The following is a 14875-nucleotide window of genomic DNA, read 5'->3' on the forward strand; positions in this document are numbered from 1 at the left end:
TACATTTACTGAAGGAACTGCCTGGAAGAGAACCCGGGCCTATTTATAAAAAGAAAACCGACACCGATGGCTAGAAGCCTGCTTTCCAAATGGCAAACTAGGGCAGAAATGAACATACTAGCTTCAGCTGGATCACTTCCAGTCTTTTTTTTTTGTAGGGAGCTTTTAATGGGACCAACTTTAATGTAGAAATGGCAATGAATGCTCTCAGGCTTCAAGTTTAAGAGACATGAAAAAGGGAGCATCATGTTTGTGCAAATATGCAGACAAAGCACAACGTCCCAAATGGCACTTCAATCAAAGGCCCAAATTTATTGTTCTTTACAGATTGCATCTTTCAACGCCTATAGACCCTGCGGGTTTATCAAAAGGCAAGCTTTTATGATTGCTTTCATTAATGGTATGTTTTGTCAACGTCTTCAATGTGAGTTATTTACGAAGGAGAGAGAGAGAGAGCCACACACCACCCGAAAGGAGTGCTGGGGTGTTACTACATTAGCTCTGTTAGAGATGTCGCGCATATTGGGCAAGCAATCAGCTATCAAGATAAAAGTGGGCTCTCCTCACAGTGGTAGAGCTGAGGCTCCATTGTTCCTTAAAATTCATGGATAGATCTCATTACTGGTCATCACAAGAAGCAGAGTCCTAAATGTAAGCTAAATGCAGTTTTTAAAAACTTATATGGTCCAACCCTAAAACTGCAAAGGAAAGGAGACAAAAGCTTATTGATTAAACCCAATTATAGAGTCAGGCTCATAATAAAACTCAATATTGATCTGTGGACATGATGCTAACATAATCAGTCACATTTAGATATTTAGCCCAGATCATATTGATCCATGTCAAGTTCAACTTTCAGCCATATTTGTGGACGAAGAAGTATATAATTCAAGCTGAAGGGTCTTCAGAATCACATGTAAAAAGAAAAGATACACAAACTAATTTATATCTCACATCAGTGACAGATATCAAGAGGTGAATAGAGCAAGCAAGCAATGAATGGCCATTCATCAATGATGTAAGGTATACAGTTATGGTCCATGGAGAAAGTAGCATATGTATTCTTTTGCATTTAGTAATTACTTATTTGAATGATTAAATACATTACATGTGGTAATTAGTGTTAGTTGCATGAACACTAAACTAAACTGCTTTTCCTGAACTGAGAAATGAGATAATCCAACTTCTCCTGTATTTTATTCTTATGTCTGATAGTCTTTTAATATAAAGTTAAGTATATGATAATGTGAAATAATATCAAATGTGGAGGAAGAATATTGAAAAATGCAAGGCATACATATTATAAAATCAGAAGATTTTGTATTTTAAAGAATTTATCTTAGAATCTTCATCTCTTCATTTATTTGAGTAAAAAAATCTTTTAGTATCACCTTTATGAAATTAAATTACTAGTTTTATAAAACATCTGCTGAATTTTATTCATTATTTCTTTCACCAGAGAAGGTCATAAAAGAAGTTAAAAATAACACCCATTAATGGTTTATGTGTTGAGAAAAGGATATGTAATAAACATCAGAGAAAAAAATCCATAATTCTCCTTTTACTATAAAGGTTTGTAGAAGCAAATTCTTATTTTAAAATAATGGGTATACAGTCTTTAAATAAGATACACAAGTTTCTGAAAAAAACTGAGCCTATAGTTCATTTCCATAATTAAATCATATTTTCAAAAATAAAGGTACTTTATTAATTATCTTCCTTATGAAATATAACTCAAAACCATATATTATTTAATGTGAGAAACTTTTCCAAATCACACACATAAAAGGAAAAGTACTTTTCTAGCAAATAATATTACTGATAAAAATAATATTTATGATAGCAATTTAAGTCACAAACATAGAATGTATATTGACGGTGAAAAAACATATAGGCAAACAAACCTACTAAAATTTTTATTAAAAACAGCAACAACAACCTACAATCTCTTCAGAGCTGTAAATTCTATGAAAGTGAAATGTACTTTCTATGCCATCTGATCAGCACAATTCAAAATATTTTATGTAAATAAACTTCACCATGCACTATTTTACCATTAGCTTGGAGACTTGCTTTAAAACTGAGTTATACTCGATCATCTTCAATTTATGTTCATCATAACACAAAATTATGGTGACGAGACTTAAACGGAAAATTATTCATGGCACTAATCAAATGTTCAATGACAACTTAGTTCAGTTCAGTTTGTCTTCTGAAACAACATAAGGAAATCATCGAAAGAAACCAACAAGAGCTAAAACAATGTACTGTAAAACTGTCATATATTGTGATGATTAACCTGTGGACTAAGTACAGATGTTGGACATGATAAATGAGGGTACTGGTGGAGAGTTTCTATGGTAACAGTTAGATACGTGCTCCAGCATCTTTAGGTAGTACTGTCACCAGGTGTGGTAAAAGTGGATGGAATAAAACCCAAAGAGAAGGATTACTATTGGCTATAGATTTAAGAAATTATAGAGGCTTTATTCAAATGGGACCTGAAAATTTAAGTTTTTCATTAGGGTAATGGTTATTGGAAGTCAAGAGAAAAGAATAATAAGCAGGTTCACAGTATCAATCTAAACAGTTAACAACAATGACTTGAAAATAGCTAGCACAGAAAACCATGTGAGGTCTACTAGCAAGCTGGCAGGTCCCACTGTGGTGGGAGCGCTATTTGGTGGGCACTGAACACAGCCAGCTCCCATGTGCTCAGGAATCCAAATCCTAGGAAGGGCACCTAAGTCAGAAATCAGAACGTGAGAAGGGTAAAAATTAACTGAAATGTTTCTCTTTCCTTTGCAACTAATTCTAAGGAAGCTGCATCTTTTTCTTTTTCTTTTCTTTCCTTCCCTTTCCTTTCCTTTCCTTCCCTTCCCTCCCCTTCCTTCCTTTCTTTCTTTCTTTTTTTTTTTTTTCTTGCTGTTCCTGGTGGTGTGAGAGATTAGGGATATAAAAGGGAAAGGGGAAGAAAAAGAGAGTTGGAGAAAGGGGCAAGAACAGGACAGCACCGTAGAAGAGGAGGCCATTTATCAGCCTTCTGAGACCACTCAGGTGCTTGGTCCCAGGCCTGGGACTCCAGTACCAAAAGGACTAAGAAGACGGTGCTGCTAGCTAAGAGCCTGTCTTCTCTGCAAAACCTTGAGCTAAACTAAGCAGCAAACGAACCTTTGAAATACAATAACTTGTTTTAAAATTATCCTATGTTTAGGAGTTTGCCTGTAGCTGCATTTACCACTACCCACTCCAATTAGACTTTCCTTTTAGCACCAACTCTCACTGAGCTTGAAAATTTACAGCAAGTTAAAAGTGGCACAGAGAAGTACCACTTCTCTTTTTAGAGCACCCATATAGCCTTCAATAGGAAAAGTTTAATGTTTTAAAATTTTATGTAGATTATCTTGTTGGTATGTTCACGTACATATGGTTTATGCTGAAGACCTAACAGAAAAGGTTGGTAGATATATTCATGAGGGGTCTGTTCATGCCTCTATTATTGACCCAAATAATTTCGTAGCTTGTTTTGGTTAACTGATTAAAAATGAATGGATGGATTTACACATCTTACTTTCTGCAGCAAATAACAAATAAATAATACTTTTATATGATGACAATTTTAATCAACACATACAGACCTATAATCATGAGCAAAGTACACAGATATTCAACATTTGAAATAATATATTCAATATAAAGTGGGATATACTTTACTGATGAAGGGTGAAATTTAACTTATTAGATCAATCAGGAGAATTAGCTTATAACGTTAAATAAGTTTACAGTCTGATTTAAGAATTTTTTACAAGTTTGGTTAAAATTGAAAAGAAGGTAAGTACTCTGGTTCATTTTTGACATTGATTTATTATTGAAAGTCAACTAGTAATGTGTTGTATTGTATTATGTAACATACACATTATATGTGTGAGAGGAAAATGAAAAAAAAAAAGGTGCTTGCACAGTATTTTATTTGGGGACAGCAAAGAAGGAGAGTTTAAAAACAACGTCATCCATCTGGCAAGAGGCAGACTGAAGCAGAAAAACTCAATAGTACTTCCCCAACCTCACTCCAATTCACCCTTTTCCTTAGAATTTCTGTAGACCTTGAAAGTCAAAGAAATATGGATGTAGAATAGATACACTTACCAGATAAATCTATAAATACACACCATTATATATACTTTTTAAAAGATAATAAGGTTGTATCCTAATAAGTTAGATTTCATAAATTTATTATTTTGATCTGACTATCCCTAACTATTTGGTATACTTGGATTTAAAAATGAGCTTTTCTTTTTAAACTTACAACATAGATTGTAGAAATTCAGGCAAGAGAGGCAATGAATTAGCAACCAATCCCTCCAATTAAATGCATCCACTGTAAATATTTTAGGTATCATTCTACATATATTTTAAAGCTTTTTTAATTGAGTGAAAATAGCATCACATATATAATTTAGCATTTTTCTACTAAACATTACAGAGAATTTTTTGCATGCTGTTGTTAACACCTTCATAGCCGTTTCCTTTATGCCCACCTGAATGATAGATATTAGTTTGTTTCTACTTTCCTGTTGTGGCAAAAGTAAACATTTCTGTTTCATAAATGGCAAAGTTAATGTAAATATTCCAGGTTTGCCTAGAAAGCAGTATCATGATACTGTAAACAAGATCATGATATTACTTTAAAAAATCCTATCATTATATGACAAACCCACAGCCAACATCGTTCTCAATGGTGAAAACCTGAAACCATTTCCTCTAAAATCACGAACAAGACAAGGATGCCCACTCTCACCACTATTATTCAACATAGTTTTGGAAGTTTTAGCCACAGCAATCAGAGAAGAAAAAGAAATAAAAGGAATCCAAATCAGAAAAGAAGAAGGAAAACTGTCAATGTTTGCAGATGACATGATACTACACAAAAAGAATCCTAAAGATGCTACCAGAAAACTACTAGAGCTAATCAATGAATTTGGTAAAGTAGCAGGATAAAAAATTACTGCACAGAAATCTCCTGCATTCCTATACACTAATGATGAAAAATCTGAAAGAGAAATTAAGGAAACACTCCCATTTACCACTGCAACAAAAAGAATAAAACTAGGAATAAACCTAGGTTTATTCCTACCTAAGGAGTAAACCTAGGAATAAGCCTACCTAAGGAGACAAAAGACCTGTATGCAGAAAACTATAAGAACTGTTGAAAGAAATTAAAGACAATACAAACAGATGGAGACATATACCATGCTATTGGATTGGAAGAATCAACACTGTGAAAATGACTATACTACCCAAAGCAATCTACAGAGTCAATGCAATCCCCATCAAACTACCAATGGCATTTTTCACAGAACTAGAACAAAAAATTTCACAATTTGTATGGAAACACAAAAGACCCCAAACAGCCAAAGCAATCTTGAGAAAGAAAAATGGAGCTGGAGGAATCAGGCTCCCTGACTTCAGACTATACTACAAAGCTACAGTCATCAAGACAGTATGGTACTGGCACAAAAACAGAAATATAGATCAATGGAACAGGACAGAAAGCCCAGAGATAAACCCACACACATATGGTCACCTTATCTTTGATAAAGGAGGCGAGAATATACAATGGAGAAAAGACAGCCTCTTCAATAAGTGGTGCTGGGAAAACTGGACAGCTACATGTAAAAGAATGAAATTAGAACACTCCTTAACACCATATACAAAAATAAACTCAAAATGGATTAAAGACCTAAATGTAAGGCCAGACACTCTAAAACTCTTAGAAGAAAACACTCTATGACATAAATCACAGCAAGATCCTTTTTGACCCACCTCCTAGAGAAATGGAAATGAAAACAAAAATAAACAAATGGGACCTGATGAAACTTAAAAGCTTTTTCACAGCAAAGGAAACCATAAACAAGACAAAAAGACAACCTTCAAAATGGGGGAAAATATTTGCAAATGAAGCAACTGACAAAGGATTAATCTCCAAAATATACAAGCAGCTCATGCAGCTCAATACCAAAAAAAGAAACAACCCAATCCAAAAATGGACAGAAGACCTAAATAGACATTTCTCCAGAGAAGATATACAGATTGCCAACAAACACATGAAAGGATGCTCAATATCGCTAATCATCAGAGAAATGCAAAGCGAAACTACAATGAGGTAACTACCTCACACTGGTCAGAATGGCCATCATCAAAAAATCTACAAACAATAAATGCTGGAGAGGGTGTGGAGAAAAGGGAACCCTCTTGCACTGTTAGTGGGAATGTAAATTGATACAGCCACTATGTATAACAGTATGGAGGTTCCTGAAAAACTAAAAGTAGAACTACCATATGACCCAGCAATCCCACTACTGGGCATATACCCTGAGAAAACCATAATTCAAAGAGTCATGTACCACAGTGTTCATTGCAGCACTATTTACAATAGCCAGGACATGGCAGCAACCTAAGTGTCCATCGACAGATGAGTGGATAAAGAAGATGTGGCACATCTATACAATGGAATATTCCTCAGCCATAAAAAGGAACAAAATTGAGTTATTTGTAGTGAGGTGAATGGACCTAGAGTCTGTCATACAAAGTGAAGTAAGTCAGAAAGAGAAAAACAAATGCTGTATGCAAGCACATATATATGGAATCTAAAAAAAAAAAAAAGGTTCTGATGAACCTAGGGGCAGGACAGAAATAAAAACACAGATGTAGAGAATGGACTTGAGGACACAGGGAAGGGGAAGGGTAAGCTGGGACGAAGTGAGAGAGTAGCACTTACATATATACACTACCAAATGTAAAATAGATAGCTAGTGGGAAGCAGCCGCATAGCACAGGGAGATCAGCTCTGTGCTTTGTGACCACCTAGAGGGGTGGGATAGGTGGGTGGGAGGGAGACATAAGAGGGAGGGGATATGGGGATACATGTATACATATAGCTAATTCACTTGTTATACAGCAGAAACTAACACAACATTGTAAAGCAGTTATACTCTAATAAAGATGTTAAAAAAATCCTATCATTACAAAAAATTTAATACAGTGAAGCAAAAAAGTATCATAAAAATACTTACCCTTACCAGCTATATAGGTCAGCAAAGAAATGAAAAACATATTTAAACATTTAAATAAATGTTTAGAAACATTTATTTTGAGTCATTTTAATTTCATGTTATTTTCTCAGTTCCCACTAATGACTCTAAAAGTTGTTCTTCCAAGACATGATCAAGAAAGAGAAAAAGAAATAATACAGAAGTCAAGGAAGGGAGGAAAATATGAAATGCAAAACTACTCTCTGGAGCAGTCCAGTGGCATCTCTGGTAAAGGTCATGGTCAGTAGCTCATCTGGATGAGGTAGAAACACATTTTTCTTTCTTCTTTCCTTTTCTTTCTTTGTTTGTTTTTCTTTTTTTTTCCTTTTTTAAAGAAAGGTAAAACAGCAGGGTCTGCTCTGACAGAAAACTTTACTAACAGCCTGGAATACAAGAAAGCTCTTAACGCGACTGGAACAGTTTGGCTTTTTAGAACAAATTTAGCTTTTTTAAAACAAGTTTATCAAGCGGCTAGAAAATTCAGTTCCACTTAGCCTGATCAACACTGCCTTGACAACACATTGTTATCTAATAGAAAGGTTTTGCTAGAAAGAAGTTATATGGCTATCTGAATAAACTGATTATTAGATCCTTTACTCAGTAATTCTGTATCATGTAGTCATGATTTCAATGTTCTAGACCAGTGGTTCCCGTCCACTTTTCTTGCCATTGTGTGTAAGATGGTTGATATGATATCACCACACACCTTGGGTATTCCTTGCACACAAGATGTAAAGAAAAAATACTGGAACACAAGTGAATGAGGGAAACGTTTTCACAAAAATAATTTTCAAGTCACTGTAACTCGGCAGTTCTCAAATGGGGGTAAACCTTCCCCACCTTTTCCCCTGTTCCCTAGAACATTTGACAATGTCTAGAGATATTTTTGGTCGTCAGACCTGGGGTGGGAGGGTGGAGCAGTGCGGTCAGGTGCTACCGGCATCTAGTGGGTAGGAGACAGGAATGATGCTAAACATCCTATAATACACAGGACAGCCCTCCCCGCAACCCCTGAAACAAAGAATTATCTGGCCCAAAATGACAGCCTTGCTGAGACTGAGAAACGCTGCTCTAACAAAGAAAACAATCACTCTGCTTCTGATTAAGACAGTGTCATTAAAAACAGATTAAACTTCCTACCTGAAACAACTAAAAATTCATGTAAAAAATATTTTTTTTAATGTTCTCAAAATTTTGGACATCGTGCAACATAGGAGAGTGATTCCTAAGAGGCAGGGAAACAAATGAGATGAGTCTTTTAGTTGCCCCAGGTTAATGCCAGGAGAAACTTTCAAAGCTGTGGCTCAGGGAAGGAGAACCCAGGGAGAGCCAGTGGTCTCCCTGAGTTGAAAAGATGGAGCTGACAGTTCAGGAAGGCCAAGGCTGCTGGAGTTTTCAGGAAAGACTACTGTTCCCTCTCGCTGCCCCATTTTGTATTCAAATGAATACTGACCACCTCACAAGGGAGGCAACAATATGAGGATGGGGAAAGAACCACCCTAAAGGCTTAGACGGGACAATGCCCCAGATTGACACAGAGCCTGGAGCAGTGCTTGTTCCCAACAGCCAGAAAATAAAACCTCAAGTTTCACTGGTCATCAGTTGGGGTCTTTAAGAATAGTCTTGGTCCAGAACTGGGGACAATTAATCAAAACTACACCAAGGCACATTATAATCAAATTGCTCAAAACCAGTGATTAAGAGAAAATCTTTAAAGCAGCTTGAGAAAGAAAAACACATTATATACAGAGGAAGGAACAAAAAAATGATAGCACATTTCTCATCAGGAGAAAAAAAGGCAAGTTAGCAGAGAGTGGAGCAAAGTCTTTAAAGTACTGAAAAAAAGCACCTTTCCAAATGAAGGTAAAATAATGACATTTTCATATAGAAAAAAGCTAAAAGCTGAAAGCACTACAGAAAAGTCAAAGGAAGTCCTTTCAGAAGTGAAATATCTCTATAAGAGAATACAGAGTGCTAGGAATGGTAACTACACGGTTGAGTATACAACATTTTCTCTTATTATTTAAATTTCTTTAAAAGGTATTTGACTGTTTAAGGCATAATAATAATATCAATGTATTGTGAGATTTACAACATTTGTAGAAGTAAAATGTATGACCAGAATTGTGCAGGGGCCAGGAAGGGAGATATGGAAGTATACAATTGTGAGATGCATATACTACGTATGAAGTGCCATCATCACTTGAAGGTGGATCGGGATAAGTTTAAAGGTGTACACTTTGAAGCCTAAAGCATGCAGGAATCTGGAGTTGAGCTCATATTCCATCTTCATTTGGCCTCAAGTGCCTTTGTTTAAGATGTCTAAATGTAATACTAACGGGTGTCTAAAAAGAACAGAAAATAGTTATTTGCTGCATGGAAAGTATGAGAAGAAAGAAGAAAATAATGAGAGAAGAAAATAATGAATGTCAAAATGCTGCTCCCTGGAGAAGAAGCTTGAGAGTAAAAGGGTGTTGAATGAAAAGTTCCAATTTGAGCTTACAGTTAAAGACACACTGATTTATTATATTACAGAAGGAACCAGAGAAGTTTTGAAAAGGAGTATAACAAGTTAAAACATTTGGTTTAATGATTATTAAAGCTACGTTTGAAAATGTTTCTATCATTATTACATAATTTGTTATTAATTACTTATAAATTAAAATGAAAAATTTAGTTCTTAATGATTTATATTAGCATTGAGAAAATGACATGAATATAAAGGTATCTAGAAAAAGAAAGTTGCCTTGATGACTTTTTTTTCCCGACCTACAACAGAAAATAGGCCTATTATCCTTTTGGTTTGTTAGAAACAACTCTAGAAAGTTATGGTCCATCATTTTGGTATTCTGGAATCTTAATGCCAGTTTGATTTTGCAATACTTTTCCCATTTCAATAGAACACGTAAGTTAAAATTACAGTAAGTTAAAATCAATTTTCTTTTACGCTCTTGAGATTCCCAGAGACATCCTAGTGCTTGGCAAATTCATGACTGGAAATCATAGGCACCATTTATTCCAGGTTTGTCTGAAAAATTAGATAACTGATTCTATGATTACTAAAATGAACTATTCTTATTCAATTAGGAATCAGTTAATGATGTAAACTATAATACTGAACAAATTTGACTCAGGCAATTTTATATCTTATTAAGGTTATTAATTGATAATCAAATTATTTTTCAACAAAACTTACAAAGCTGAGCATCTGCATGGAGAGTTCCTCCTTTAGGATTCAGCTTCTGGGCTTGAATTGCAGGAATGGGTTTATACGATTGACCTGTGGCCCTATACATGGCCTGAACCCACAATATTCTATCCTGTTCATCATCACTTGCAAATATTACAGTGTCTCCTTCTTTAACAGCATTGAAGAACATCTGACCACCCTGAAGGCCTGTGGAGGAAAAAAAAGACATTGTTAAAAATGTACACAGGGCCTTCCCTGGTGGCACAGTGGTTGAGAGTCCGCCTGCCGATGCAGGGGACGCGGGTTCGTGCCCCGGTCCGGGAGGATCCCACATGCCGTGGGGTGGCTGGGCCCGTGAGCCATGGCTGCTAAGCCTGTGCATCCAGAGCCTGTGCTCCGCAGAGGGAGAGGCCACAACAGTGAGAGGCCCGTGTACCGCAAAAAAAACAAAAAAACAAAAAAAACATACACAATTGGCAGATTTTAACCTCATTCATTAAATGGTCTCATGGAAAAGAACTGATTTGCTATTTGAGCTCAATGCCTTGAATCATTTTTAGTTGAGGATCAAATCCACAATCCAAGAATTGAAGGAAAACAATAAGGCGAAGCTATATACTTCCATATCACTTTGGAAATTAAAATTAGCTTAGGGAACAGTTCATAACAAAGCAGCATTCTGCAAGACATACAAACCTACCCCAAAGGAATGCATAGCAAAGTCTGATATTTCATACCAGAGAAGAAAGTCATTATCTGCCGGCACATTCCTCATTCTATATGCAGGAGATATATATGACCAGTTTAGCAGTAAAAAAATACAGCCAAGACAAACATGATACTTACATCGCATGGTATTTTACTTTTGCAAAATTCTTTCACAGAGAAGATATTTTGCATTTTAAGTGATTGACCAGTGAATGTGATCACTGACTTCTATTTTTAATCTATAATAATTTCTTAATCTGTTCATTAGTATCTCTATATTTCTTAACCTCACTTTATTAATTTCATTAATCTCCATATATTCATTCGTTCATTCACTTATTCATTCACTCACTAATCTCAAGCACTGAGTGTCCAGTACTATACACAGCATTAATGTATTAGGAGGGAGGGAGAGAAGTACAAGAATGTGATGATGGGGAGAAAATTACTAGAATATAATATACTAGCTATTTCTTTCCCTATTTCTGTCTCTTGTACCTTTTGCTTTTCAGTAAAGAAGTTTCTGAAAGCACTGCTGATATTTCTCATATAATTTCCCCGTTACAGTAACTTTCACATATTTCATCCTTGTACTGAGATAACAGAAATGATGAGTTATGGCTAAAACTAAGTAGCCTCATAAAGATATAATTCAAATCCCATCAAATCTTGTCTAGGTATATAAATGGAATATGTACCATTCACTGAATGGAGTTTGAAATGGAGAATAGACACAGGATATTTATGACAATTTCATGAATACATGAGAGGCAGGGAAAGTGATTCAACTAAGAATTACCTGGGTGGGGATCTGTGTAATCCACAGTGTATCCTTCAAGCTGCATTAATTCTTGTGGTTCAGACTTTTTTTCTCTATAACTGCACATAGCAAAGGTGTACTGGCTAACCTGCATGAGAAAAAAGTTTACATATTGGTTACATTAAATTTATCTTCTAGGTTTTTCTTTATCAGAAGACTCTTTGACCAAAAAAAAACCCCAAACATATGATTTGCATATAAATTATTAAATGTTCACATCTTTTAAAACCTTGCTCAGAGATTAAGCACCTTTCATTTATCAGCTTGCAGTTAGGCCTTTCATGCCTATGACCCAGCATTTCCCAGTTTGATGACCTGCTGGCCAATATTCTATGAGCTATTTATTAATAGAAGAGCCATAAAAAATAGTTGTATTAAAAATAAGTTTGGGACCATAAAACTTCTAGAGGGAGACATAAGCAGAACACTCAGACATAAATTGCAGCGATATTTTTTTTGGATCTGTTTCCTAAAGCAAAGGAAATAAAAGCAAAAATAAACAAATGGGACCTAATTAAATTTATAAGCTTTTGCACAGCAAAGGAAACCATCTACAAAATGAAAAGACAACCTACTGAATAGGAGAAAATATTTGCAAATGATATGACAGATAAGGGATTAATATCCAACACATAAACAGCTCATACAACTCAATATCAAGAAAACCAAACCGCCTGATTAAAAAAAATGGGCAGAACACTTGAATAGACATTTTTCCGAAGAGGACATGCAGATAGCCAACAGGGACGTGAAAAGATGCTCAACATCGCTAATCATTAGGGAACTGCAAATCAAAACCTCAGTGAGATATCACTTCACACCTGTCAGAATGGCTATCTTCAAAAAGACCACAAACAAAAATGTTGGAGAGGATGCGGAGAAAAGGGAACCCCTGTGCACTGGTGGTGGGAATGTAAATTGGTGCAGCCACTGTGGAGAACAGTATGGAGGTTCCTCACAAAACTAAAAACAGAACGACTATATGACCCAGCAATTCTACTCCTGGGTATATATCTGAAAAAAAATACACACACACAAAAAAACACTAATTCAAAAAGATACATGCACCCCAATGCTCCTAGCAGCATTATTCACAACTGTCAAGGTATGGAAGCAACCTAAGTGTCCAAAAAGAGATGAACAGACAAAGAAGATGTGGTTTATATACACAATAGAATACTACTCAGCCATAAAAAAGAATGAAAATTTGCCATTTGCAGCAATATGGATGGACCTGGAGGGTATTATGCTAAGTGAAATAAGGCAGGGAAAGACAAACACTGTATGATATCATTTACATGTGGAATCTAAAAAATACAACAAACTAATGAATATAACAAAAAAAGAAGCAGTCTCGCAGATACAGAGAACAAACTAGTGGTTCCCAGTGAGGAGAGAGAAGGGGGGAGGGGGAGGGGATTAAGAGGTACAAACTACTATGCATAAAATAAGCTACAAGGTTATACTGTATAACACAGGAAGACAGTCAATATTTTATAATAACTATAAATGGAGTGTAACCTTTAAAAACTGTAAATCACTATACTGTACACCTGTAACTTACATAATATTGTACATCAACTACACTTCAATTAAAAAAAGTTTGGGAATCATCAGGTTAAATAAAGACAAACAGGCTTCTTTTACTGCAGGTTCTTTACGGCCTTTAATATGCTAATACACATTGTGAATCTCCAAGAATGAGACATATTATGAGCATTCTCAAACATACAATCATGGAACCACATTTTCAAGCACACATATTTCAAGACTTAACCAAAGTAAAAAAGATCTTAATAAGTGTTGGAAATTTATTGGGCCACATAGCCAACCCCACAGGAAGGTCAAGGGTGGAGTTAAGGTTTTAGGCAGCCAGGGACTCAACATGGCCAAGATCTGCTGTCTCTCTGCTCTGCTTCTCTTGAGGAACTGGCTTCATGTCCTTACCCTGAAGTCTCACTGGGCTAGAACCATAGCTGCCAACAGCTCTGCAGCCACCTCTGATTGCCTCAGCTTAGGTGTAAGGCCGTATGTGGACCATTCACTGTGGCCAAGGGGCAAAAGTAACACTGTTAGCCCAGTCTGGGTCAAGAGCTCACGTCTGTGGCAAAGACTATTGAATGCTACAATGGGCAGGCTCTTAGAAGTTCCCCCAAAGCAGTGAGGGGGAGGTGCTGCTCCGAGCAGGAGAAAAAGATGTCTGGTGGATTGAAATCTAATTGCAAAATTTCCTACAACACAGGATTCCAGGGAAGACACTTTGCTTAATGAGAGTTCCCTTTCCCACTTTTGAACAGAAATTAAAACTAAGGAAACATAAGCACACCTTTCAGTAGATGAAGATTACTTAAAGAGGACTCAAAAAGGAACTAATTAGGAAAGAAAAAAAAAAGATTACATGAACTAACACTAAAATTAAGAACGTCTCCTCATTAAAGGATACCATAAAGGAAGTAAAAAGGTGTATGCAAAATATATATTCAACAAAGAACTAATATCAATGTGGGGTGATTTGCAGATAAGAGCAAAAACTGAGGTTACTTGGAGAAGAGGAAATTCTGCCTCAAGACTGCAGCATTAACTCCTGCCTGAGTTTCTAGCCTGCTGGCCTTTCTGGAGAACCCTGACTGATACCAAAAGACTTATTATGGATTATGAACACTTGATCCAGCCAATTTCCTTCCAGGAACTTACCCAAGGAAACAAATGGACAAATACTCAAAGATGCATGTGCAGTGTGTTCACGGCAGCATTGCATATGAGAAAAAACTGGAAAAACCAAGTTTGATTAAATACATTATGGTATAACCACACAGTAGTATAATGCCATACAGCCACTGAAAGAAATATGACGGGTTTTTTTTTCTGGACATGAAACTCTTTCTAAGATATAACATGAAGAGCAGATTTAAAAAATGTAGTGTGCTTTTTTCGGTAAACACTATATACATATGAATAGAAGGATGTATACTTAAACTATAAATAGTGATTATTATTAGATAGTACAATTATAGGTCATTTAAAGTTATGTTTTTCAGTGTTTAAAGTTTTTTTTCAAAGAATATT

General features: G+C 35.8%; 1 protein-coding gene across 20 annotated transcripts in view; it reads right to left on the minus strand.

Moving 5' to 3' along the window:
* Positions 1–14875, minus strand: part of CADPS2 (calcium dependent secretion activator 2) — a gene marked incomplete at its 3' end in the record, with an annotated part of 487123 nt that overhangs the window by 149590 nt on the left and 322658 nt on the right. For 10 of the 20 annotated variants that reach the window (XM_079711377.1, XM_079711381.1, XM_079711392.1 and 7 more), the window contains exons 10-11: positions 11789–11897; positions 10288–10488 (exon numbers count right to left, since the gene is read on the minus strand). In XM_079711377.1, coding sequence (XP_079567503.1) covers positions 10288–10488; positions 11789–11897 — 310 coding nt within the window. Of the gene's footprint in view, positions 1–10278; positions 10489–11788; positions 11898–14875 lie in introns of all 20 variants that reach the window. The other 10 variants (XM_079711375.1, XM_079711379.1, XM_079711388.1 and 7 more) reach the window with 2 other exon arrangements.

This window comes from Hyperoodon ampullatus, assembly GCF_949752795.1.
Source record: "Hyperoodon ampullatus genome assembly, chromosome: 9".
Classification (NCBI taxonomy): domain Eukaryota; kingdom Metazoa; phylum Chordata; class Mammalia; order Artiodactyla; family Ziphiidae; genus Hyperoodon; species Hyperoodon ampullatus.